The following is a 26222-nucleotide window of genomic DNA, read 5'->3' on the forward strand; positions in this document are numbered from 1 at the left end:
TTATCTGCCATGGGCCACATACTGTCTGTAAAAGGGGACTTGGATTCAAGCTCAGATCCTCTTCTGACCTGAAACTGATTCTTTTGAAAAAATCCAAATGTGATCACATCACTTCTGGCTAAAACTTCCAAAAGGCTTCCCCCAATTGCTCTAAGGATTAAGGCCAAAATCTCCACTACAGCCTTCCATGATCTGGTCCAACTACTGGTCTTGGCCTCTTCTCCAACTCTCCATGTACAGGCCAAACTTCTTCCTACCCAGTGGTCCTCACACATGTGCTTTCTTGAAAGTAGCCCCTTCTTCATACTTGTTATTCAACTTTGAGGTCTCAAATATAATTTCCTCAAAGACTTTTTTTTTTTAAGATTTATTTTGAGAGAGCATGAGCACACGCGCTAGGGAGGAGGGCAGAGAGAGGGAAAGCAGACTCCCTGCTGAGGTCCTAGCCTGAGGCAGGGCTCCATCCCAAGACTCCTCCCCGCCACCCCCGCCCCAAGATCATGACCTGAGCCTAAATCAAGAGTCAGACACTTAACCGACTAGGTAATAGGTAATACTGGTCTTCCCAGTTAGACTACAAATTCCATGAGCAACATGTTCACTACTATGACTCTAATGCAATATGTATTTCTCAAATGTATGTACTTTATTCTAAGATATCCTCTGACAAGCAGGGATCATGGGTTAGCACAGAGACAGAAGCATTACACTACACTCTAAACAGGCCCAAAGTTTAGCTTAAATGTCTTCTATTTAATCTCCATTAGATATATTCTAGAAAAGAGCTTGAACGTATTTAAAATGGAAATGACAGCTAGCTGTAACTAGATGAAATGGAACTGAAATTCATACCTGAAAGTGGTGGTTACTGAGCCGGGCGGCTGGGATCTGAAGAGGTACACTCAGCCAGTACAGTGAGAGCAATTGAAGACCTGTATTTCAAACTTGGCTCTCTTTCTAGCTGGGCCTCTTATGGCAGAGGTATATTTAACCTGAGCCTCAGATTCATCAATGAGGGATAATAATTATATCTACCCCATGAGGATACTGCTAGAATTAAATGAGATAACGGGTGTAAAAGGTACAAGGCACAATGCTTGGCATATAGGAAACGCTTAATATTAACTGTTCATTAGTTCTTAGGATGTTAACAGTAAGTTCTCTTTACTTGGGCCCCAGTGGCCCTCTCTGGATGGCCTACGTGTAAATTCAAGGAAATCACAGAAGGCTAAGACCCAGCCCAGCTCTCTAGGAGTCAAAACTTGGCGTTCTGCACCCACGGCAGACATGGGGTATGAGTGAAGATACGAAAATACTCCACGAAGTGTCTCACGTTTCATTTAATCTGAAGAATATTACAGGCTCTTCGTCTTCAGCTATAAATTATAACGTTACAGAACAAGCAGCGAATTTAACAATTTAAAAACTAAGTTTACACGGTGTTAATTTCTGGCGACAGTCCTCCCAATCTGTTTTTTTAAAAAAAGTCATCCCTGCCCCCGTTCAGTAGACGTGCACCATGCCATAGAGGAACGTCCAGAACAGGACGTAGGTGAAGAGGCCTCCGATGAGACCTCCTGTAAAGAGGGGTCTTCGTGATTTAAAGTATTTGTTCCACCTCCTTCCCGCTTTGAGAATTAAGAGCAGGGAGAGCAGGATGGAGGCAAGCAGGTAGAAGATGAAGCCGTAGAGGCCGGTGAGGCCGAGGATGCCGGCCGTGGCCCCCGACAGCGCTGACACTGAGGTCCGGCAGTAATCCAGGACGGCGGCGTTGCCTCGCACAGCTGCCTCGCTGATGAACGGCGGCCCTTCCCGCTTGGCCACCACAGCGGCCATCGCACTCGCCCGGGCTCAGCCTCTGTCTTTTCGCGGAGCTGCGGAGGAAACCAAGTTGCAAGTGGCCCGCAGAGCCTGGCGAGTTACCTTAACGCCGCCCCTCCCCCCGGGACTTCCAACACCTCACACCACTCCTGCTTCTCGGACCTTCAAAAGACGCAGAGAAGGCTGAGGGCTCGGGCCGACCCACCCAGGCTCACCCAGTTACCTGCAACACGGCGGCGGACACAGACACTTGGCGTCCCGTCAGACGACCAGTGGCAAAGCGCCTCCCGGCGCCATCTTGCGCTGGAGGTTGCTGGGAGGACTCACGCTGCGCATGCGCTTAAACCTCGCTCCCGCCCCCTGACGCGGGCGCCCACCCACTCCCCGCCTTTCTACGCTCGCACAGGGACTTCCGGAAGCCGAACAGCGCTCCGGCGGGTGACTGGCTGGGGCTTCGTTACTATTCATGAAGGGGCGGCCCGAGTCGGGGTGCCTTTGTTAAGCAGGGAGGGCGCGGCTGCTGGGATTTTCGCTGCGGGTTTCCCTGAGCTGGGCTTGGTTTCCAGATTGGGGTCGAGATGTCCTACATCCCGGGCCAGCCGGTCACCGCCGTGGTGGTGAGTGCGCTCGCGGGCTCCTCTCGGTCTTGGCTTAGCCCCACTTTGCAGATAGGAAAACGGACACCCCGCACAGGTTGACAAAGCGTGGAACCCAGGGCTGTTGCAAACCGGCGGCCAGGCCTTCGGTCCCGGCTCTGTCCCAGCGGGACTGCGGTCTTCCCCAGCCAGGAAATAGAGATGGCCGGGGCCCAAGTGCCCCCGGAACACCCGGAGTCGCGACCAGACCCCGCGCACTGCCGCCGCCTCGTTGGACTCCATCCCGCCGGCAGAGGCGGGAAGGACTGAGGAGAAAATCCTCAGCTGTGGGAGTATCGGGAGAGCGCCCTCTTCCCCGGCCCGAGGCCCCAGCTGGGCAGCGGCGGGGGGCGGGCGCCAGCCCCGACGGCCGTGAGTCGCAGCCTCTGGAATGAGGAAGTGCTTCCTCCCCTGCCGGAGACGCCGCCGCCGCCCAGAGGGAGACTGGGGGGTGGAGGTGGCCAGGGCCTGAGTAGCAAGCCGGCCCTTATCCCTCCCGTCCAGCCTTGCTTGCTCGGACCCCGCGCCGCCCGCTCCAGAGTGAGGGCGCACGCAACTGACTCGCTCCTGCTCCAAACTTTCCTTGGCTCCCCAGCCCTTGGGACAAAGTCCGGGTGCCCCGCCTGGCACTTGGGGCCAGAGGAGACCAGACCCTTTGGGCTAGCTCAGGCCCCTGGCTCTCGCCGTTGGCTTGTCTTGGGTGCCAAGTGCTATTAGAATAGGCAAAGGGAAGGAGAGAGACTGGGACATTAGACTCAGACGCCAGTGCCAAAGCTGAGTGGGGCCTGGAGGCCGACTCCGAGGCGGAGGTGGAGAAACTGAGTTCCATTGAGAGGTCTGTTCACATCCAGCCCTAAAGGAAGCCCACAGGAAGAACCCAGATCTCTGAGAAGAAATGCCTGCTGGACAGGCTTTGGGTCAGATGGAAGTCCCACTCCTGAGGCCACGGGACCAGCTGCAGTATCTCAGATGGGTGTGCAGGGGAGTCAGGCGCTGACAGGGTGTGAAGCCGCTGATTAAAGTGGCATGTGAGGTTGGGCTTAGAGAACGAGCTCTGGCCTGGGCTACTAAGAAACATTTCTGCACCTGCGGACAGCTGTCCCAAGCTTCACCCTGACTGCACCAACCTTGCTTTTCTAGATCCCTAGTTGCCTCAGAGAGAAGGAGCCAGGTTTGCTTCTTAAATGGGGGTGGGGGTGTGGGGTGTGGGGGAAAGGTGGTGTAGGGGAGGCACAGGGGCAGTAACCTGCCTGATGGCACCTAGTAAGTCAATGACAGGGCCTTGTCTTCCAGCCCAAGGGCCTGTACTCCCTTCTAATCTTGAGGGTGGCTCAAAGGTGTGCAAAGGTGTTGGAGGAATTCACTTTGGGGCACAACGATCTAGGTCTAGTGGGCCTCAGGGGTCACACTTCCTGCTTCCTCTCTCGCCTGTCCTGGCAGGTTCTCGGGCCTTCCTCGGAACTGTAAGACCGTGCCCTCCCAATTCTTGTTAACACTAGGAACATGTCTGAACGTGCTGGGTGGGGTTTGGCCTCTCTTGTGTTTTGGATTGGGGATGGGGTAGGGGAGGCTTCCTCCCAGGTCTCTGCCTTATCCCATGTAGTTAGTATCTTGAGAATGTTAAAACCGTTTTGGCTTCTCCTCTGAACTCTGGCTCCATAGGTCCATTTGCCTTCTGGACATTTGCCTGGGTGGCTCCTGGCCCTCCAGAATGCTTCTTCAGTGTCCCCAGCTGGGAGATGTTTGTGTTCAGCCAGGCCACTTGGCTGGGTGCTTCGCTTGACTCCTCTCCACCACAAGCAGTCCTCAAGTCTTGTTGATCTCACTTTCCAAGTAGTCATGTCCCCTGGCCTCCAAATCCCACCGCTGGAAGACATCCATTCCCCTCCTAACTGCCCAAGTGGTCATTCTAGCATCAAACCTGACCATGACCAACCTTATTTCCGGACTCTTGAGAGCTCTAGTGGGCCCAGAATCAAAGTCAGGTGTCCAAACTCCTGTCATTCAAGGCCTGGTTTGAAACTCTTCAGGTCCAGATCAAGTCACTTTGGTTTTTTTCCTTCTTCCTGTAAACTCAACTTTTGGGGTGGGGTGATCTGGTCTAGCCCCTACGCTCTGGTGACTGGAGGGTGCCTGCTGAGGGCTTTGAAAGGAGCCTAGCAGTTTGGGAACCACAGCCCCAGAATATGGTGGGAGAGCTCTAGAACCCTCTTCTGCCTCCTCCACTGCACAAGAGCAGGGTCTGGGGCTGACAGAGAAACCCCCTCCCCCTCAGGGCCCAGCGTCTTGGGCCTGCAGTCCACAGCCTTCCTGAGCTAGCCCCAGCCTCACCTCACCTCCCAGTTCCAGTCCTGTAGTGGACACTCATCTCATGGACATATATCCATAGTACCTTCAGGCCTCTGCCTCTGTCCCTTGGCCAGGACAGCCCTGCCTCTCCTTTCTGTGCAAGTTTGAACTTCTCTTTTTTTGGAGCATCTCTAGTCTTGCCCTTGACAGGTTTGGCTCAGCAGTGAGCTGCCTCAGCAAAGTACCTGCACTTTTTTTTTTCAGGGCCTGACCCCTTCTGCCCTGTGTGGTCCCTCCCCTGGGACACAGGCCCCCCATCTATAGCATCCTGGCTCTTGGACCGGGAGTACATGTTGACTAAGGCTGGTGCCTGACACTAACAGGAAGGGGACAGAGGCTAGGAGAGAAGGTTGCATAGGTGGGTTGTGGCTGAGTTCTGAGTCTCAGCCCACCGCAGGTCTCCCAGGGTGGTGACCAGCTGGAATCCTGCAAAGGGCCCTGGGCTCCGCCCCCTTGGCATGGCTCTGAGCTGGCCCAGCAGCCTGAGGCTGCTGCTGGACAGACCAGATTCATTGTCCACACACCCACCTGCCCCCAACTCCTTTTTTCCTTTGCCAGCAAAGAGTTGAAATTCACAAGCTGCGTCAAGGTGAGAATTTAATACTGGGCTTCAGTATTGGAGGTGGAATTGACCAGGATCCCTCCCAGAATCCATTCTCAGAAGATAAGACAGACAAGGTGAGGGGGACCAGGGTCCTGGGACTTTTCCACTGGGGACAAAGGCCTGAGATGGTGGATCTCTGTTTCTAGGGCCTTCATGGAAGGAGTAGACCTGTGTCTTTCAAACAGTCCTAGGAAGGTTTAAGAAATGATAAGTAGGGATGGGGGTGGGGAGTAGACCTCCCAGCCCTAGGAAGACTCACTCAGAGCCCAGGAGGAACAGGAAGAGGCCAGCAGCAGGGGCCAGAGCATGGTGGGGCAGCTCTGTTTTGGCACAGCCTGTACTGGGGGGCAGACTTGGTGCAGAGTCAGTTGGATGGCTGGGAGTTTGCCATGCTGGGCTTTGCTCTCTGGATAGGTGCCAGTCCAGTGACACTGGGCTTTGACCTGGGCTGTTTCTTTCCAGGGCATTTATGTCACACGAGTATCTGAAGGAGGCCCTGCTGAAATTGCTGGGCTGCAGATTGGAGACAAGATAATGCAGGTAACACATGTCCCAAAGGAGGAAAACAGGGCTTGGGCCCAAGGGTCTGAAGCACTCGGGGTTAGGGGCTGCCCCTGCCTCCTGAGGCAGCTGGGAGACTCCCTGAAACCATCGAGAGTGCATGCTGGTGCTGCTCCCAGAGGGGGCGGACTCTCTCCTCTGTGTGCCTCATCTGTGGTGCTTGGCACCCCCCAGCCCAGACACATCAGCCTGGGAGCCTGCTTGGGTGACCCAGGACCCCAAAACCCGTCCTGCTTCCAGATCCCAGACAGCAGAGAACTGAGGTAGGCTGTATTTTTTTCCTTGGGCCAGGTGAATGGCTGGGACATGACCATGGTCACGCACGACCAAGCCCGGAAGCGGCTCACCAAGCGCTCGGAGGAGGTGGTGCGCCTGCTGGTGACGCGGCAGTCACTGCAGAAGGCAGTGCAGCAGTCCATGCTGTCCTAGCGGCCCGCCACGGTCCCAGACTCGTGCCTGCCTGCCTACAGTGACACCACTTCCACGCTCTGTCTGCCCCTCATCCTGGCTTCTGCGGAGTACTGCGCTCCAGCTCAGAAGGGCCAGAGCTGGTCCCAGAGGCCTGTCCCTGGGACCTGACCCAGCCTTCCTTCCCCACCTCCCGCCACTGGCCCGAGGCTCTGGGACCAGCTCTCGTCCTCAGACACTGAGAATTGTCAAGTCTGTAGCGACCACAGGCTTGGCCCTCAGACCCCTGCTGCATGGCCTTAGCAGTGCCCAAATGGGCAGAAGGCCCCCCACTTCTTGAGAGCCACCACAAAGCTGGGGAATGCCGGCTGGGGCCAGCCTTTCCCACACTGAGCCCTGGCTGCAGGGCTTGGCCTGGCCCCCCGTTATCTCAGCTCTGCAGTGACTACCCCATGTTTTTTCCTGCCTTCCCCAGCAGGGACTTGACATATGGCCAGAGGCACTACAGAGCTTGGTCCAAATGGAACCCAGGCAGGCTCACAGTTGACCCCATCACCTCCCACCCCCCCCCCCCCCCGGGGGGGGCTGGCCTCCCCAGGGTTCACCTGCTCAAAAGATTTAGATGAAGTTTGAGGCTGACATTTCAGGGCAGTTCTCAGGATTGCCATTTCCTTCTATGCCTGTGGGTTTAACTTTATATTTTTTTAATCACAATTTTGATAGAAAACCATTTTTACCTTACTATTTGGAGATGCCAATTCTACTCCTGAATTTATCTTACTAATTCACATCTGGAAATAACAGCGTTGCTTTGGTTCCTGTGGAAATGGGGTAGTATGAAACTGCCCCATACCTGACATCTTGGGCCCAAATAAAACAGTGCTGGAGTTCACAAGGGGTTTTTGCTGAGGCACAGGGTAGGGGTGTCTGGGGTGGATGGTGGCTAGAGCTTCGGTTGTAGGGCTGACTACCCTGGCCCCCAACCCCTTCTGAGACGAAGCCCTGCTGATGCCAGGCCTGCCACTTACTGTGCGGCCAGGGCCACATTGGTGGGAACATCGGGAGCACCTTCACTGGAAGGTCCCCTGTGTAATTCAGCTTGTGCTCCACCCGGGAGGGGCTCCTGGGCACTGTGGGGTTCATGGGAAAAACCCCTACCCCCTAAGACTCTTGAGAGCGTACAATTATCACAGACAGGAGTGCGGCTCCACATTTCCAGGGACTGTGGTCTGATGAGACGGGGCTAAGTTGGAGACCCGCCCGGGGCCTCTGCCTGGCCCAGCACTGGTTGCCCTACCAGCTCTTGGACTTACTGTCATTTGTGGACCCACCTACAACTGCCAAATCCAGCTTTTCGAAGTTTCAAATCTGAAATCTCCCATTTCTACAATCTCTGCTTTAGGGAAACAAAATCCTAAATTCTCTGATAATGTGGATAGAGGAATCATTGAAAAATAAGACACCCTCCCTTCCCCCTCAGTGAGAATGCCCTTAACCCATCCAACCCATGCTCACAACCCCAGCTTGAGCACCATGCCCTGTAGAGACATGGCACCCGTGTGACCTCCCTGGCCCTGAGCAGGCAGGCATCTTGCACTACCCAAGAGGCTTCCCTTGATGAACTGCCAGGTCAGTATGCAGCTACCTCGCCATCAGCATACTTTGTAACCCATGCGTTTCCTTACATGAAGTGAGTAGGGCTGTCTCCCTAAACCCTAAGGATTGGTTCTGAAGCCAACACACCTGTCTCCCACATCTGGCAAAATGCTCTGTGTGCAGAAAGGAAACAAATCAGGTTTTAATTAAGGATATACAAGCACCTCATTAATCTTGTAGTAAAAAGTCTAAGAGTGAGCTGACAAGGCACATCCTGGGACCCTCCCCTCCTGCCACAGGAAGGACAGCTGCCTGGGAAAAGAGGGAAGGAGGTTTGGAATAAGGGTTGGGCTCATGAGGACTATGTGAGTTGGTCTCAAGTCCTTAGGTGAGGCTCCTGAATAGCCAAAAAATTGGTGAGTCTCAGGTAGGTGTCTGGGGTAAGTGAAGGAAGGGGGCCAGCCCTCCCCTACAGGGGAGCTACTCTCACCAATTGGCAGGTCTTACTGGCCTCTAAGGCACAGAATGGTGTGCGTGTGTGTGCATGCGCACACGTGTCCTATACTCAAGACACAAGGTAAGGAGCAGTTGAAGGGGTACATAGGGTCCCTGACTCTGGGAAAGTAGAGGTAGGCAGAAGGTGAAGAAATTAAGCCACTCACTTCCAAAACATCCCTCCAAAAAATCCCAAAGGGGGGTAGTGTGATAAAGATCCAGAGGGTTTGGGCGTAAGCCTAGCTCAGAACCAATCTGTTGGGCACCTCAAGGCTCAGAAATCCAGTTTCTTTACCAGACCCTAGCCTGGGCCACCTGTGATTACAGTTGTGGGTGTTGAATTATGCAGAATGAGTGTCAGGAAGGTGAATGCTCAGAGCATGTGGCCTTCAGAGAAGGGACCCCCCCCCCAGGCCTAACCCCCAGATCAGTCCTATCCCCTCTGCCACCAGCATGAGCACCAGCACCTCTGAGTCCACTGGCCACACCACCTGGCTGCTTGGGTCTCTGGGAAGACAGCAGTGGCAACAAAGCACCCTTGGCTCACAACTGCGGGGTCAGTCCTTCAAGCTGCTCCCAGAAACACTGGTTGCTTAAGTCAAGGCCTTTGGCTCCAAGCTCAGCACCCAATCCTGCCTGGGACGGCTGTCCGAACCCGTGTGTGCTGCCTGAAGCCTTAAAGAAAATAGAGACGGTGGCATCAAGATGCAGGAGAGCCAGACGCCCGGCTGGCAAGGCCTGGGAGGGGCCGTCAGCAGTGTGGTTTTCCGTCTCAGAGCAGAGTCTGGTGTCTGTCTCAGGGGGAGGCTCCTCCCCAGCCCGGCCTGGGAGAGTCCTGGCTGAAGGCAGGCTGGTTTGTGTGTAAGACGTCTGGCCCTGAGGAAGAGAGCACTTCAACACTGTCCGCACACTGAGCCAGCCCTGCGCTCCAGCCTCTGCCCCAGCCTTCCTGGTGGGCACGTGACCCGGGGCCATTTATGCTGGGTCCCTGGGTGCTAGTTGAGTTGGTCATACCCTGGTCTCTTTCTGTATAAGCAGAAGTGCTGAATGAAGAAGACAATATCGAAGAAAATGGAGAAGAGGCCGAGTCCAAACTTGGTTGGGTCTCCAAAGATCAGTGTCCACTGCTCTGTTAACAGTCACAGAGGACAGAGTTTGGGTTCAAGTTGGCAGCTCCTGAAGCAGCTGGAGCATGTGGGGCAGCGGGGCTGTGTGGGGTGGGGAGGTGTCCTCATCTGCCCAGAAAAACCACAAATCCTCCAGCTGCAAAGGCCCCTAGGTGAGTCTCCCCTGGGTGCTGGGACTGGGTTGGATTCCCAGGCTGAAGGGCTGGGGGGGGGGGGGGGGGGGGGGTGGAGAGGTATCCCGGGATGCCTAGCCCTACCCTGTGCCTCCAGCCCACCAGATGGGCAGGCAGCCCGCTGGCTGACTCACCATTGTTGTAGGACTGGAGGAACATCTGGAGGAGGCTGAAGCTACCCCCAGTGAAATCCAGAAGCACGTTACCAATGCTCCAGCCCTCGGTGCTTTTGTAGTAAAAGTTCATGTAGGCCTGGGTCAGACAGACAGAACGACGGCAGTGAGGGGGCTGGGTGGCTGCCTCTTAGACCTTGTGACCGTCACTCCAAACAAGAGCAGCTCTCATTCCTCCCACTCATGTGCTTGGGCCTCGGCATCAAGGAACACAGTGACCTTTGGGCTCTGACAAGTCCCCACCAGCAGAGGGAACAGTATGGGCGGGTCCCGGGGTCTCATGTGGGTGCACAGCCAACAGCTCTTCTCCTCGCATCCCACACCTCACAACTGCAAAGGAGGGGGAGATGTTGCTTCTCCATCTTTATCCTTCCCTGTTCTGGGGTGAAACCCTATTCTGGTTTTCTAGCAATTGATTTTTCTTCTCACTTCCAGTGAAGGAGAAACTCAGCCTGGACTTCATGTTGTGCTTATGAACATGGGCTAGAAGTCAATTTCCTGGTCTGGCATCCCAGCTCCACCTATGGAGGGAGGTTATCTTGGGAGTGTTACTGAAGTCCTAACTTCAGTTTTCCCCATCTGTAGAATAGACTTGACTCCCCCCTCAGCTCTGGCTGGGCTCTGGAGACTCCATCTCAGGCGTCCTAGGTTTAGTGGGTGGGTCCACTTGGACATCCCCCCACTTTCTGCTGCCACTGCCCCACATCCTTCCTCCAAAGCCAGAACCCTCTGGACTTCTCTGATTGGGGCAACCTCCCTATCACCCAAGAGGATGTGGCCTCTGTAGTGGTCTTCCCTCAGTCAGCCTCCTGTCAAGTCCCCTTCTTCATCCTCTCCCCCCCTCTTTCATGCTTGTGGCCACCTCTCTAGTCTTGGGACAATTCCAAACATCTGCAAGTGGAGCTCCTAACTCCTGGGTTGACCAGGCCCAAGCCTTCCCACACTCAGGGACTGTGGTCCCTACTTCCCTCAAGACCTCCCCCCGCCCACTCCGAAGCCTTCTTCCCCAGCCCCCTAAGGCCTGACCCTACCTTTTTAGCTTCAACAGTGCTTCTTGGTACCTCCCACACTCCTCTGACTGCAGACTGCTCCCAGCCTAGAATGCCCCCTCCTTTCTTGCCCACAAAATTAAGTCCTCCTCATCCTTAAGAGCCTGGATCTGTTTCCAAGCCCTCCAAGAGACAGGCCTGGACTCTGACCCAAATGCTCTCCTTCCTGAGCCCATGAGATACCAGGTTCCCTGCACTGGGGAAACTGAAAAGGAGGCGCCTCCATGGGAAATGGGGCTAGATTCCGGGGTGGAGCCCGCCAGTGGCCGCTGTCCCACGCCTCCCCCGGTCCTGGGCCGTATGGGCTAAGGGGGAAGATGTGCTGGACTCTACGTCTCTGTATCTGAATAGAACCCAGTACTTGAGGGAGCATGCTGAGGGTCCCTAAGGTGGACCCCGGATGGGATCTCTGGATGGGAGACAGAGGTCAGAGGTTGCAGTGCTGGGCTGCTTTCCCAAGTATCCTGCCACTGCTTGTCCGGGTCACCGGTTGTAGCAATGGGGGGCAGAAGTGATGTCCTTAGGAAAGATGGGATGGAGAGACAAGTGACCCGTACGACCTGACTCTCAGAGCTAAGCATGAGCTCAGAGAAGTCGCCACACTGACCCTCAGGTGGTTCCTGGCTCCAGGGAAGAGCAGCAGTGCTTATGGCCAGCTTTCTGCCTGGCCCTGCACTGGCTGGGCTCATGCCTTCCACTGCAGCTTTCCATGCACATCTCCTTACCCCAGCTAGAAGCTGCCCCATGCGAGCAGCACCCAGGCCCTGTGTCTCATCCCTCTCACGCTAATGGCCACGTGAAGAGTACCTGGGGAAAATACTTGACCAGCGTCACTGCGAGCTTGATGTAGGAGAAGCAGAAGAGAAATCGCAGCCATGTGATTACCCCAACTGCAGCCAAAATCACGGTGATGAGCACCAAGACCCAGGAGAGCACCAGGAAGCTGACGGCAGGCCAGGACACATGCTGGTTGCCTCGCTGAAGATGACCGAGAAAAGGAAAGGAAGTAGGTGGTAGGGGTTCGGGGGGTGGGCACAGAAAGCCCAGTACCAATCACACCCTTGTCGCTAGCAGGGTCTCTTGCAGTCCTTAGACTTTCCAGAGCCCATTTCTTCCTGTTCCCACACTGCAGAACTGGGTGCCTCTCGGAGGCCACCAGGAGCTGGGAATGTGGCCTGCAACACACTGGAGGCCTGTGCCTCATTCCATGATCCAGGTGGAGCCTGATCATCTCTGGAACCCATCCCTCACCGCTCCCTTCCCCAGAGCAGGCCTTCTTCACCAAGCCTCAAAGCAAAGGGTAAGAAAACCTAGAAAGTTTGTGAAGGTAGGAGCCAAGCAGTCCCTGGCTGACCTTGCATGTGCAGAGGGAGGTCCCTGAGGGAAGCAGTGTATCCAGTGAGAGAAAACGTACCTATCAGTGTGATTCCCTGAAAAGCGGCCTAATGGTGCCTTTCTCTGCTGAGATGCCCAACAGCCCTCCAGCACTCCAGCTGAGGCTGGTCTCCTCAGCATGGCACTGCAGACCCCTCAGGAGACCCCGAGCCCCATCCACACCCGTCTGCTCATAGTTCCTCTCGCTGTTCCTTGGCCTTCACAGCTCTGTCCTCCAGCTGGGGCTGCCCCACCCTGGCCCGCTTCCCCATTCCCATGGCAACATCACTTTCACTATGGACCACAACCCCATGCCACTTCCTTGATGCCCTCCTTCCCTCTCCTCCCTGGCTATGCCAGGGCCTCCATGAACCGCCTGTGTCCTCCCCGCCCGCTCAGCTCTCAGCCTGCTGGGTCATCACTGCCTCTCTGTGCCCCTCACCCCAGACCTGGGGTCCCGAGAGCACAGGGCCAGGCCTACTCTCTCAGCCTCAGTAAGTAGATGCTGACTTTCTGTGTCTTCTGTAACACGGGAGGTATGGCCAACAGGTGGTAGGGGTGGGTGTTGGCCCAGGGAGCCCGAGGTGGGGTGGGCACCAGATTCATCTCTCACCTCATAGAGGAAGCACTGCACCATGACAACCAGGGTGAGGGCGACTGCGTGCAGACTGAAGAAGACATCATTACTGTCCACGGGGTTCACCCCATTGGGGTATTTGAAGAAAAACTGCTCCTGGTTGAGGGGTCGGGAGAAGCTTGGGGGTGAGGTGCAGCCAGGCTACCAAGGAGCTGGGGCCGGGCTACAGTGGGCAGGCAGTGCCATACCTTGATGTAGGGTACCCAGAAGAGACCAATGTTGAACACGCTGTAGGCCACGAAGCCTGTCAGGTTCAGGGCCACGAAATCAAAGCTCAGACCAATGACACTGTGGCATGGGAGCAATGAAGAGACAAAGCAGGGCAAAGGGTGAGAATGGGGGGAAGGGAGGGGACAGAGCTCCCAACGCATGGGGAGGAGGGCCCAGCTCTCCCAAGGACAGCACCGTCCTCAGGTCCCTTTGCATCCCCCAATCAACGCCACCCAATCCCACCCTCTTGGGAACCAGTTACCTTCCTCCCCCGCTCCCTCCCTCGTCTCCTGCCTCTTCAAGTCCTGGCCCCAGAGGAAAGTCTTGAGCCTCCTCCACAGAGGAAGCATCTTCCCCCCGCTGGCTCCCAGCTCCGCAGCCCCCTACGAGGCCCATTTGATGGGGGTGACTGCAGGAGAGCTTGAGTTCTTGATGTGTGCAGAAACACAACTCCAGGCCCACTTTGTCTTTAAAGTCAGGGTGGGGCAGCTTAGCCTCCGAGGCTGAAGGACCCAGCTCTGGCACAGCAGCCAGACCTGCCACTAACTCCTCCAGGGCTGGGTGGACCAAGAACAGAGCAGATTTGGTGGACTCCCCCAACCCTGCCTAGTCTCCACTTCCCTGAAAAGCCCCATTTTGTTGCTTTCACATGGAGGAACTGAACTGGGCCACAGACCAAATGCCCGGAGCTGCAAGTCCTGCCACAGGCTCTTACAGCTGTCACACTGGACACTTTCTAGAAAGGGCAAGAAGAGAGAAGAGCAGAGGAGGAAAGTCTGAACCCATGCTGCCTACAGCCTCTCTGGGATGCCTCTCATCTTACTAGTCTCAAGTGACTTCACATAAAGCTTAGCAGGTTACCTTTTCCGCTTCCAGTTGGTGATCACCTGAGGGTAGAAGGAGATGGACCAGGCCACAAAGTAAATCCAGCCAATCACCTGGTTTATGATGCTAACGACATTACTGTGGATAACCAAGAAGTGGATCCTCGGGCTAGAAAGAATTTGGGGACTGAGATGAGCTGAGGCTGAGCCTGAGGGAAGCCCCCATGTACCCAACACTGCCTGCCTCCCGTCTTATCATTTAAGGTCCACGTGGGCTGAGGTCAGCCTACCCGGTCTGGTTGGAGTAATTTCCGTGCAGATAAACAGTAACTTGTCCAACATTTTGAGATGTCACTTGAAAAGAGGAATCTGTCACTCCGGGAGGCACCACAACCTGTTAAGAAAACTGAATTCGATCTGGTGCTACAGTTATTAGGACCTCACTGAGTATCCAGCTCCAGGCTACACTCTAGGGAATGATGGGACAGATCACACATGGTCCCTGCCTTCCAAGAGCTTACTAACAGGAGGGAGAAACACTGGACCAACTACTTGCGCCCCCACCCCCCAATACCCGTGTGTTAGACGTTCTGAGCAGAACAACAGCCCTGCCTTCAGGCCCTCCCCTGCCTCAACTACGAGGGAAGGTGGGATAGCTCGATCTCAGGCAAGTTATTCAAGCTCTGACCTCAGTTTGCTCACCTGTACAAGGGGATAACAGACGTGTCTACCTTCCAAGGTTGCTATGAATGGCACAGTGTCCATAAATACCATGACTGCTATTCTACTTCTGTTATAATGGAAGGCTCCTTAATACCCACAAACAATGTCTGCCCCATACCCAGTGTGGCTGCCAAGTGACAAAAGAGAAGACAGACACCTGTCGGGGAGAACATTCTTACCCTCCTTTCTGCCCAACACTTATCAAAAGCTCTGCTCCGAGAAACAGTACTTGGAGGCCTGCCTGCAATATCTGATCTCCCAGTCACCCGCCCCCACCCCCTGACATTCTCAAATCTCCCAAGTGTGGCAGGGAGCAGAATGATACCTTCCCTGAACCAACCGTCTCCTCCTCTTTGTTCCTTGGATATTGCTCTGGGCCCCAGACCTCTACCCATACCACAGGCACTGTGAGGATGCAGCCATTAGGATTCAGTGGCTTCTTTATGAGGACCCTGGAAGGACCATCTTTTTGGTTTTAGCTCCAGAAATCAGGGGGCCTTTGGCTGAACAAGTGAAATGGTATAAGCAGCTGCAGCAAAGCCCAGAGTCTGATTCATGGCCCACCTCTTGCAAGCTACATCCTCATGACATGTACTACTCTTGGCTACTTTTTCTTATCTTTAACAAGTTTTTTTTTGGCAATGTTGGTTGTATATTTGTAAGTGGCCACTAAGTCCCTTCAGGAACTAGGCAGGAAGAAAACTGGCCAACTGGAAATCAACTGATACGAGGCAAAAGGAAATCATAACTATCACTATCTTTTTTCAAATTATTATTAAGCTTTATTTTTAATTAATTTATTTTTTTAGAGAGAAAGCGCACAAGTGGGGAGGTGCAGAGGGAGGAGAAAAATCTTAAGCTGGCTCCACACTCAGCACAGAGCTTGGTGCGGGGCTTGATCTTACGATCCTGAGATCATGACCTGAGCTGAAATCAAGAGTCAGACACTTAGCCGACTGAGCCACCCAGGCGCCCCAATAAACTTTATTTTGAAAACAGTTTTAGGTCTACAGAATTTTATCACTATTTTTTACTGAGTGCTTTCTTTCTACATGCCAGATACAATTCTAGACATTTTATACTTGCTACAGCTTTTAATCCTCAAAACCCTGTCAAGTAGACATTACTAACCTTATGTCTACAGATGAGGAATCTGCGATGTAATGGGGGGAGTACCTTATCCAAGGCTCACGGGTCAGGCTTCTAGACTACCTGACCCCCCAGTTCTAACCAGTGGTTTCCAAAGGCACGGGGAGTAGATAGGAGTGCTCAGAGCTGGATGGGGAGGGGCCGTATAGGTTGGCCCCTGGAGAGTGGGTTGGCACCCATATAGATCATTTCTATAATTGGATTTGACTTTCCACATAATTTTTTAAAAATTATAGTTGGCATACAATGTTATCCACCATTAAATAGGTATGAAATTGAATTATAACATGTGCAGAAAAGTACACACATCACAGCTTGATGAAGTAACAACCACAAACCAAGATCAAACACTCAGGTCAAGAAATGGAACACTTCCAGCACCCTAGAAGCCTTATTCTGCTCCTTTCCAGTCACACCTGATCCCCAAGGGGAAACTGCTATGCTGACCAACACCACAGATTGGCCCTGTGTTTGCACTTTATGCCCAAGGAAGCGTACAGTGTAGGCTTCTCTACAGCTTTTTTTTTTGCTTAAGACTGTATTTGACTTTTACTGGCCCTAAACTAGGTGATCAGCGTCATTCCTCAGACTCTAAATTTGATCTGTGGGTCAAACCAGACCTCAGCTGGGTGCCACAGTCTGCTCTAAGAACCAATGCCTTTTCTTACCCTGTAGCAGGCTTCATGCCCCAGGGCAGGGGGAAAGTTGTGAGAAATGGCTCTGTCTAATGAGGTGTGGTGTTCACCAGAGGGTGAGCGAGGACTGCCTTCCCACACAAGGCCCTTCTGGGTTGACACCCTTTATCTGATCACATGCTTCAGTACTGTTTTCTTGCCAGGGGCCTCACAGCCAACCTGCAGCCCATTTCTACAACCACACAGGGCCTCGTGACATGCTGCGTCGTTATCCCTGCATATAGCTTGTCTATTTTTTTTTTAAACTCTTGTTTATTCTCTACATTGCTGCCTTCCCTACTGATATTTTTTTATCTAGTCAATTGGCAATTGCTCAAATGTTGGTAAGGTAGAAGCAGTGCGTATATTAACAGATAAATGCATAAGGACTATGAATAGTTATTGTTAGATGGCATTTGGCACTGGCATTTGGCATTCCGACCAATGGAATCTTGGAAGAGTGCTTTGCAAACTTCAGTGTGGGCCTAAATCATCTGGGCATCTTGCTCATATGCAGGTTTTGAATCAGTAGGTTTGGGATGGGGCCCACGATTCTGCATTTCTAAAAGATTTTCAGGCAGGGACAGTACTGCTGGTCCGCCAATGCCCTCTAAGCAGCCAAGCTTTAGAAAGCTATCTTATTAAGAATTTCTTCTACAGGGCGCCTGGGTGGCTCAGTTGGTTAACCGTCTGCCTTCGGCTCAGGTCATGATCCTGGAGTCCCTGGATCGAGTCCCACATTGGGCTCCCTGTTCGGCGGGGAGTCTGCTTCTCCCTCTGACCCTCTTCCCTCTCGTGCTCTCTATCTCTCATTCTCTCTCTCAAATAAATAAATAAAATCTTTAAAAAAAAAAAAAAAAAAGAAAGAATTTCTTCTACATTCCCAGAACCATTTTTGCCTCAAATTTCTTACTACCACCTTCCTCATTCCATCTACATGGCATAAAATGGCCATCCTCAAAGAGATGAACAAAACCAAAATCAGAGATTTTTAGAATGATGGAACAGAACAGGAGCAGCCCACGGTATAAAAACAAGGTGGTCTATTTCTAAAAGCACTTTCTTAAAAAGTATTTTATTACCCAGCAGTTAAAATTCATTACTTACTTCATTAGGGAGCTCAAGGATAGTGACATTTTTTGAACGAAATGTGATTTGAAAAGTGATCACCAAGGTTGCATTTAATGGATGCCTGTGGAGAATAAGAGTCTGATTATTGCTGAGAAGTTGGACACTGTGAGATCTCAACCAACCCTCTGGATTTCACATAGGGCCTGTCACTGCTCAAGCAATTATAATTAAGTGCTATGTGCTAGGCCCTGAGTGGTAGAGGTGGGGTCCTTGCTCCTAGGAGCTTTCCATTGGTATTGGGAGACAAGAGGCCCACAGGGGCCAGGTGAGAACATGAGAAGGTGGGGAACAGGTTGTGACTGCCAAATCGGGTGTCCAGAGGCCAAGAGGACCATGCCATCTGCTCTGGTAGAGAAGGCTTTAAAGGGCTCGGGTCTGAGCAGGGACCGTTGTGTCCCCAGAAAGCCAGGAGAAATGTCCAATGGGAGTAGCTGGTGGTGTCCTCAAGTGTGAATGTACAGACCGGGAGTGAATTTGGAAGGCCATGGAAAGCCACTCGAGGATTCTGGAGAGGGGCGGTGTGGTAAGGGGAAGGCTTGTCAGATTTATAAGGTGTCCATGTAGAGGGGTGGCAGGAGCTGGGATGGAATGCAGGTTGCTATCAAAGCTTTGGTTTGAGAGCAGACTTCCCAGGAGAGGTGAAGAAAAGGGAGAAGGTAAAGAGAAAAGGCAACGTTCTAGATCTTGGGGAATCCTCACGGCTGGCAAGAGTAGGGAGAAGCAGTAAAGGACAAGGGAAGAGGCAGGCTCTCTGGCAGTCTGTACTAGGTCGGCACCTCACGCCTGAACCAGCAGAGGTTCGCCAGTAAGACACTCAGAAAAGGCCAAGCGGGAATGTCACCGTGAATGGGATCCACTCAATAAGGTCACTTCTGCTTTCAGAAGGGATCTCAGAAGTGCTGCCGAACAGCTCCTTGCCCCCTGACCTTCAGGGCACTCATCAGATACTTAGAGCCTTGGAAGGGACCACTCTGAGCTCTGGCATCAACTGCTGGTCACTCAAGGCCAGCTCTCAGCTGGGGAAAAGGTTCATGTCTCTAGGGGGAAACCCGCTTCCTCCTCCTCCGACCAGAAACAAGGATTCAGTGGCCGGGAGTAGAGAGACTCTAGGACCTAAGTCTGCACACCACCTGCTATCACCTCTCTTTCTCTGGCTTGTTTTTTTTTTTTTTTTTTTAAAGCTTATTTTATTTTCTCAGGAGAGAAGGGACTTGATACCACCATACAGAATATCCACTGTCCCTAGGGTTCTCTGGCTTGTCTTAAAGTGAAGAGGCAAAGCTATCACATTTGAAATATGAACAGACAGAACCAGGGGTCAGCCTTGACCTGCCATGGGGTGAATGAACAGGGCTGATGACAGAGTTGGGCCCGGGAACTTACTGAAGCGTGATGCTGATGTTGGCTGAGCTTCCATTTTCCAGCTTCACAGTGGGAGGAACAGTGAGGTCGACTGTCGACTCTGGAAGGACCCAAACCAATGACAAATTGTTAGGTCAGAGAACTCAGGCTCCCAGGGAAAAACTGGGATGAGGCTCCTCAACATCTGAACTCATGAGCTCTGACTCATGACAACCCCCATCTTCTAGAAGAAGACATGGAGGTCCTGAGAGGGCAGGTGATGGGCCTGGAAACCTGAGCCTTCATTATGCTCTCTCCCCTTCTGCTGCCAGAGAGAGGTAGACACAGGCCTGAGCAGGAAACACCGCAGCTGCTTCTTCCCCACACTGAGAGGTCTGAGGCTGAGTTATCCAGAGTTTTAGAACAATGGAGCCCCAAAATTGTCACACAGGAATTCATGCATCGATCTGGGACTGAAAAATGTGGACCTGAACCACCTCTTCAGATGGGAAAGCACAGGGGTCTCCTCTGTTCATGGAGCTAAAATGGCCCTGCAGCACTGGTCCAGCCCCTTCCTGTACTCTCAGAGACACACAGGGCCCAGCTATCCTGTTTCTAAAGAACCCCTGTGGGCTCTGTACTAACTTAGCCAAACCCATTCACTGATCCCCTTCCTGAGACTGACTCTGCTGGGGAGTGGGGGGAAAATGGTGTATACCACAATCTCACTATCAGGGATTTCTTCTTGGCATTAAGGTGTTAATGCAGGATAAGGTAGACAAATTGGCCTTGGGAGTGAGGGAGGAAGCAGGTTTGGGAGGCCAAATACCCCAGAGCAACTTGGCCATAGAACCAGAGTGAGTGAGCCTCTCCCTGACCTCTTCCTGTGTTCTTTGGGCAGCCCACACTTGCACCCCACCCTACTCCCAGGTGCACTCAAAGCCCCAGGCCCCTGTCCACTTCACCTCCCTTACCTCAGGGCCTTCAGGGTTATGCAAGGACTAAGGAGTGGTCATGAAGCTAGACTGGGCAGGAAGAGAGCCCATAGGGGAAAGGAGCTTAACTTGATTAGGATGGTCCTCGTAGGGGGAGCAGCTACAGGCAGGGCCCAGGTTTCTCTCTCCCCAGTTCCCTCTAGGCAGAAGATAAATAAGATCTGAAGTTTTAGGTGTTCAGGTTGAGGGGAACTTAAAAGTTCCCTGATATAACCTCCACTGTCTGATCCCTTTTTTCATTACTCCTACCTGGAAGTTGCCCTTCCTCTGCCTAAACACCTCCCAAGAATAGTGACCTCATCTCCTGCAAAGGATTTGGCCAGCCTGGAACTTGTACTTCTGGGCCTGGCTCTGAGAGCTGCCTTCTCCATGACAACCCTGCACACATGAATGCAGACACATGCTCTGTCACCTGCACGCCTCCAAGCTGAGACTCCCACAGTCTGAGGTCTCAGCACTCTCCTCACACCTGCCTGGCATCCCACCGAGTGGGCATGTCCCCACGTTGGCCCACTCACAGCTGAGTAGGACGACCCCTCCCTTATGTGTAGCCTCAGGGCCTGGAGGCAGCTTTGCAACTCTGCCCCTTCTTTTTCACAGTCTGATAGCAACCTGAGGCTTTGTTCTGGGCTTGCACAGCTCGGGGGCAGTAGGACTTAAGGTCCCTGATGTTACTTTCTACCTAGAGTTGAGGACCACACCAGAGAAGCAAAACCATTGACCAGACAGTGCCCAGGACAGAGATATTGAAAGTGATGCCAGGCAGCCCCCCACACCTCTGGGGCAACCCATAACCTCTGGGGCCCGAAGGTTCTGCTGGGCTGTGGTCACGGTGAGAGGTCCGCATGGCCTTTGCTCTTCCATATTCTTTGCACTTTACAAGAGGAGGCTGTGAGCACCTGAGAACCAGATCAGGTAGTTTACTTTCCCCTCACTTAGAGCCAGTGAAGACAGTGGCTCTTAGCAGCTGAGAGACTGGGCTCTGAAGTCACACGGTCCATCCCGGCTTTGTCCCTTCCTTGCTCTTAACTTCTCTATGGGGCTCTAGTTCCTCACCTGTAAGATGGGGAGAACAGCACCATGTATTTCACATGGGGCCGTGAAGACACAGTGTGGGAGTGTTTGTGACACACTTCCCATGTGGCCTGAGTGCTAGATGATTGCTGGTGTCTGTTCTCATCATCATGTAAACACTGTAGGACATTTTCAAGCCCAAGATGGAAGGCAGTTATGAAGCAGGCATAATTTCCAGAGAGAGCATATTTTAAAGTTTGCCCTTGGGCAAGAGTCTTGGGACACCACATCAGAATTACCAAACAAGTCTTCATGAAACCAACTGAAGTTTCCCCTAAGGAAGGGTCTTTTTTTTTTTTCAAAGGAATACTTATTGGCACCCTCCACTGTGCTCCCCATCCCACCCACTCTGCCTCATGCCCCATTCTCTAATTATTGTAACAGTGAGAGGTGGGTATTATCCTTCCCAATTTGGATATAAGGAAACAGAATCCCAAGAGGGCAAGTGCCTTGCCCACATAGCTCAGACATGATGGAGGCAGGATTCAAACCCAGGCCTGTCTGGTTCAAGGCCCAGCTTCTTGCCACTAGGTGGCAGTGCCTCAAGATTCCACCCAGAGAAGTCAGAGACCGATCATCTCATCCACAGTCCTTGATGACCAATCCCCAAAGCAAAGAAAGAGAAGACAAGCAGAATGAGCTCAGAACCCCAATTCTAGTCACTTGATTTTATGGTGTTTCCATTACTCTTTTTCAATGACATTCAGGAAAGGAGGCAAAGAAGTAAAACAGAGCAGGGATCCCATGCAGGTCCCACCTTTGGGGACTCTGTGACTTTGGGGAAGACTTTTTGGGTCGAAGTTTCCCCTCTGTATAACTGAGGCGGTGGTGGCCAGATGTGTTCTTCTTTCCTGGGCTTTATCTAAAGCCTGACAGTGCAGAGCAGGTCTGGAATGGGGCTCTGGAATTCGTATGGAGAAACACCAGGCTTCATGGTACCCCCTTTCCGTTCTTGGAAATTGTTTATTCACAAGGTGTGACTGCAAAGTAACATGACTGATTGTTTAACGAATCTGGAAGAGCCTTCAAGTGGCCACATAACTGTAAATGGTACAGCCACTGTGTACAGCTCTCAGGGGGCTTCTGTAGGATTTGTACTGTTTGTATAAAGGTCATTTGAAATCCTTAGGGATTTCAAGATATATTTGATTTTTTAAAAAAGATTTTATTCATTCATTTGACAGAGAGAGAGAACACAAACCAGGGGAGCAGAGAGGGAGAGGGAGAAGCAGGGAGCCCGACATGGGGCTCGATCCCAGGACCCTGGGATCATGACCTGAGCCGAAGGCAGACGCTTAACCGACAGCCACCCAGGCACCCCAAGATATATTTGATTTTTTTTTTTAAAGATTTTATTTATTTATTTGGCAGAGAGATACAGAGAGAGAGCAAGTAGGCAGAGAGGCAGGCAAGAGGGAGAGGGAGAAGCAGGCTCCCCGCTGAGCAGGGAGCCCGATGCGGGGCTCGATCCCAGGACCCAGGGATCATGACCTGAGCCGAAGGCAGCCGCTTAACCGACTGAGCCGCCCAGGCGCCCCAAGATATATTTGATTTTTGACAACAGCTAAGCTGATGATCAAAATAACCAGCCTGCCATCCTAGGAGTGCTAAACACTTTCCGTCCTCTTCATGGAAGGAATTTCAGCAATGTTTTAGGCAGTGGAAGAACTGATAGAATGATGCAGACCTCTAACGGCCCTGCTGCTCTTACAAACCTCACAAGGATGCCCAAACCCCAAGGTATTTTTTGACAACCAGCCTATGTTATGTGAGGCCCCTAGCCGCACTTGGGCTGCTGCATCCTGTTCTTGGTTTTCTCTCTAAAAGGTTTTTCCATCTTACAAGGGGATGCCTGGCAGACTCCTCAGGTATCTGAACCTGACAGAAGAACCAGGTGCTACAAGATGGCCACCTCATTTGCTTCTGCAGCATCTCCTAGGACCTATAATTCCTTTTGTGAGGTCCACAGAACAGGGAGTTGTTGAAGCTCTGTAGTTTTAACTTTGGTGGTACAGAAAAGGTAACAGGGACCCCATGGAAGAAGGTCAATTATTTGTGAAAGTCCTGAACCCCAGACCTGGGTCTGCTCCACCACCCAGTGGTCGTTTGGCCAAGGAGCCAGCAGACATGCAGTCTGGACAATCCTAAACCCTTGGCTACGAACAGGTCTGGCTACTTACTCTATTGCACCATCTCCCTCTTTACAAAGTTGATGACCCATTTCTAAACTCACCACATTTCTCTATGAGCTTCAGGGGAAGAAGGGTAAAAATAATCAGCCAACTCCTTATCATGTTCCTCAATTTCAAAGAACTAGGAAGAAAAACAAACAGGAAGAGAAGTTCAGGTTAAAGTTGGAGCAGCTCAGCAACAAATGGACCATGGCACAGACAGTTCATAAAGGGCTTTCACCTCACACCAGTGACCTCACATGCTTTGCATCACCAGGTGACTGGGGGGTGGGGTGTGCGGAACATAGCTTTCTTTGATATGTGGAGCCATGGGCTCAGAGAGGCTAAGTGTTTTGTGTAAGGCTCCACTCTGAGGAAGGAGACAAACACCAAATTTTTCCCTCTTCAGCTGCTTCTTGTAACCTCGTTAACCAAAAGAAAGATTGTAGTTTTATTGGCTGGGGGTCCTTTTTTTCAAAAAGTTATCCAAATTGTGGTCAGATATTTGACTTTGTGAACTTATGAACCTTAAGGAAATTAATTTCATTCCTTGTCCTGGGTCAAAAGCCAAAGGGGCCAATGCCACCAACTGACACCAGGTTAAGACTTTTTCATTTGACAAGTGTCACCTCTCCAGGACTGGCAGGGATCACTCATAATGGGGACCCAGTGTGGGAGGAGCCCCAGATTAGCCCAGGGGAAACTCATTGGTTAAGTGAGGGAGATGCACTACATAACACCAAAACCCCAATGCACAGCAGGTGAACCACGTGTCAAGATGGGGCAGGTCAGCATGGATATCTCTAACTTGGTCTGTACATGCTGCCTTGGCATGCAGAGCCTAGGCCCTCCCACCTGACAGCCTCTGGGGAGTCCCATGGGGAGAGCTAGGAGTGGTCTGTGTGGAAACACCTCTCTGATTTCAGTTTTCCCCAAAGGCCTCAAGGAACCTAGTACACCCCTCCCTTCAAAGACATCTTCCTGACTACTCTAGCCTGCCTGATCTCTGCCTGTTCCTGTCTCCTCCAGGGGCCTCTCTGCCTGGGCAGCTCCCTTTGATCTGTTAGATCTTACTTCAGGAGCTTTCCCACCTGCTGGCATTGACCTGCTCTGTCTCTGGCCTCCTCTGGATCCTTTGCCTTTGGTGCTGTATCCCTGTGCTCCCTACCACCCACTTTCTGTACTCTGACCTGCAGGGAATTGCTCTGCTGTGTCTGTGGAGTAAACACGGGTCTCCCGTGCACTCTTGCCACTCTCTGCTCCTCACACCTGCCTGTGTCCTTATGTTCAGGATTCAGAATGTCCCTCAGGGTAGAGTCTGGGTTTTCCCCCAGAAATCAGATATGAATCAAGCCTAACCAGCTCCTCTCTCATCCTGCAGGAGTGGAATGTGGACTAAGAAACTAAAATGTTTGGTCAGCAAAATTCCCGCCCCCGCCTGCCCGTCCCAGAGTCTGAGATACATACCTTGCAGGAAAGACACCAGGACAGATAGACATTGAGAGGTAAGTCGATTAAAATTAAAATGTCAGAAAAATGTCAGGGTGATAGTTATACACTAAAACTATGTCTTATGAATGCTACAAGGTAGAAATGTAGAATTTCACGACAATGGGCTCTTTAGGGCATGCCCCTCTTCCTGGGTTAAGTTCTCTCAGGCGTCACTCAGATACCATTTTAAGAGGTCTCCCTCTCCCAAACCATGCATTCCCGGAGCAACCTGGGGTCAGGGGTCTCCAGCTCCTGTCAAGTATCTGACTTAATCCTGTCAATTGTTTTACAACCTGGAACTCCTTGAGTCTCCTTCTCTTGTAGGACAAGTGTCAAGAATGTGTGCCCTGCAGACGGACTGCACAGGTTTGAACCTGGGCTTCCCATTTATTGTGTGACATTGGGGTGCTACTTAACCTCAAGCTTCAATTTCCTAATGTGAAAACAAGACAGTGAGATTACATTATAGGACTTAAATGAGATGAAATGCATAACATGGCTTGTGGCCCTCCAAAGGGCCACAGTACACAAACAGACTTAATCAGTGGTATTAAAACTTCATGGTGGTGGGGAGGAGTTCATTAGGAAAAAAGGTTGAGAAACAATGTCGTAAAATGATTACTACCGTTGCCTCGGGCACCTAGCAAGCTCTCATAAAGCACAGGTGGTTATTTTTCTCAATTCTGTTGAAAAGGGTAGCCAGTCAGTTGTCCTCCCTTCCCCCGGCCTGAAAGCCCCGGAACGCAGGGCGGGGTCTCATTCTGCCCAGTTCCCCAGAACCCAGACCCGCGCCGAGCACACCAACGGGAGTTCGTGGAATGGGCTTTTTAGCACCTCCTCTCTCCAAAGTAATCCGCCAACTCCGCGACCCAGATTTAGGCGGCAACTAACCAGGAGGCGGGGAGGGGGCTCGGACTTGCACTGGAGTAGAGCCACCCACACCACCTCGGCAGCCCAGGGTCCCCTGCCTCCGCTCACCACCACGCGGGCCTTCCAACCCGGAGGCTGTCTGGTGTCTCGAGGCCGGGACCGCCTGTAGGTGATGGAAGCCTGGCGCGGCTGGAGGGGCACTAGACGCGCGGCAAGATTCTCAACCGACTTACACTGCCAGTCTTTAGCCCTCTCGGGGTCCGCCGGGTAAATGGGGGGAGGCTGTTGGGGCCGCGCCGACGCTCACCTGAGATCCTCTAGGCTCAGGGCAGCGACCACAACGGACGCTGGATCCGTTTTGGACTGTACCGGCTTCCCCCGGCAGCCAGACTTTGGGTGAGGGCGGGCCAGAAGTCACCTGACTCCAGCCACCTGATTCTCGGCTAGCGGAGTTCGGTGCGATGCACGCTGGGAACTGTAGTTGGGCAGGGCTGCGGCGCGGAGCAGAGGGGCCCAGCGCCTTGGCAAGGATGGGGGCTCGGGTGTGTGGGAGGCTTAAACCACTTT

General features: G+C 52.5%; 3 protein-coding genes across 5 annotated transcripts; 1 reads left to right on the forward strand and 2 right to left on the reverse strand.

Annotated features, from left to right (window-relative positions):
- Positions 1-1322: 1322 nt before the first annotated feature.
- On the reverse strand, positions 1323-10021 carry EMC6 (ER membrane protein complex subunit 6). 2 transcript variants are annotated; one of them, XM_073890208.1, is made up of 2 exons: positions 9904-10021; positions 1323-1874 (listed from the first exon to the last, which is right to left on the reverse strand). In XM_073890208.1, exon 2 carries the CDS (start codon positions 1834-1836, stop codon positions 1504-1506), a length of 333 nt encoding a protein of 110 aa, XP_073746309.1. In that variant the 5' UTR covers positions 1837-1874; positions 9904-10021; the 3' UTR covers positions 1323-1503. The 2 variants fall into 2 exon arrangements, with proteins under 2 accessions (XP_073746309.1, XP_025707372.1); XM_025851587.2 differs by lacking the exon at positions 9904-10021 and adding an exon at positions 2045-2196.
- On the forward strand, positions 2300-7273 carry TAX1BP3 (Tax1 binding protein 3). Its single transcript, XM_025851586.2, has 4 exons — positions 2300-2438; positions 5364-5483; positions 5872-5949; positions 6262-7273. The coding sequence occupies exons 1-4, from the start codon at positions 2400-2402 to the stop codon at positions 6397-6399; spliced, it is 375 nt and encodes a 124-aa protein (XP_025707371.1). The 5' UTR covers positions 2300-2399; the 3' UTR covers positions 6400-7273.
- CTNS (cystinosin, lysosomal cystine transporter) lies at positions 8153-26181 on the reverse strand. Of its 2 annotated transcripts, none has more exons than XM_073890200.1 (12): positions 25963-26181; positions 23357-23436; positions 19097-19175; positions 17690-17774; positions 14327-14430; positions 14074-14205; positions 13191-13290; positions 12979-13098; positions 11799-11969; positions 9904-10021; positions 9484-9598; positions 8153-9144 (listed from the first exon to the last, which is right to left on the reverse strand). In XM_073890200.1, the coding sequence occupies exons 2-12, from the start codon at positions 23415-23417 to the stop codon at positions 9063-9065; spliced, it is 1167 nt and encodes a 388-aa protein (XP_073746301.1). In that variant the 5' UTR covers positions 23418-23436; positions 25963-26181; the 3' UTR covers positions 8153-9062. The 2 variants fall into 2 exon arrangements, with proteins under 2 accessions (XP_073746301.1, XP_073746302.1); XM_073890201.1 differs by having other exon boundaries at positions 25889-26181.
- Positions 26182-26222: the final 41 nt, after the last annotated feature.

The sequence above is a fragment of the Callorhinus ursinus genome, unplaced genomic scaffold (genome assembly GCF_003265705.2).
Source record: "Callorhinus ursinus isolate GAN/ISIS: 27379988/994484 unplaced genomic scaffold, GSC_fseal_2.0 scaffold133, whole genome shotgun sequence".
NCBI lineage: Eukaryota > Metazoa > Chordata > Mammalia > Carnivora > Otariidae > Callorhinus > Callorhinus ursinus.

Excerpts from the sequence above, each read along its gene's own strand:
- CTNS (XM_073890200.1), bottom strand. The coding sequence starts at position 23,417 with ATGATAAGGAGTTGGCTGATTATTTTTACCCTTCTTCCCCTGAAGCTC. Across the intron at positions 14,206-14,326 it reads AATTACTCCAACCAGACCGG|CCCGAGGATCCACTTCTTGG; the intron begins GTAGGCTGACCT and ends AATTCTTTCTAG. Across the intron at positions 11,970-12,978 it reads TGCAGTGCTTCCTCTATGAG|CGAGGCAACCAGCATGTGTC; the intron begins GTGAGAGATGAA and ends GGTCATCTTCAG.
- TAX1BP3 (XM_025851586.2), top strand. The coding sequence starts at position 2,400 with ATGTCCTACATCCCGGGCCAGCCGGTCACCGCCGTGGTG. Across the intron at positions 5,484-5,871 it reads CAGAAGATAAGACAGACAAG|GGCATTTATGTCACACGAGT; the intron begins GTGAGGGGGACC and ends GTTTCTTTCCAG. Across the intron at positions 5,950-6,261 it reads TTGGAGACAAGATAATGCAG|GTGAATGGCTGGGACATGAC; the intron begins GTAACACATGTC and ends TCCTTGGGCCAG.
- EMC6 (XM_073890208.1), bottom strand. The coding sequence starts at position 1,836 with ATGGCCGCTGTGGTGGCCAAGCGGGAAGGGCCGCCGTTCATCAGCGAG.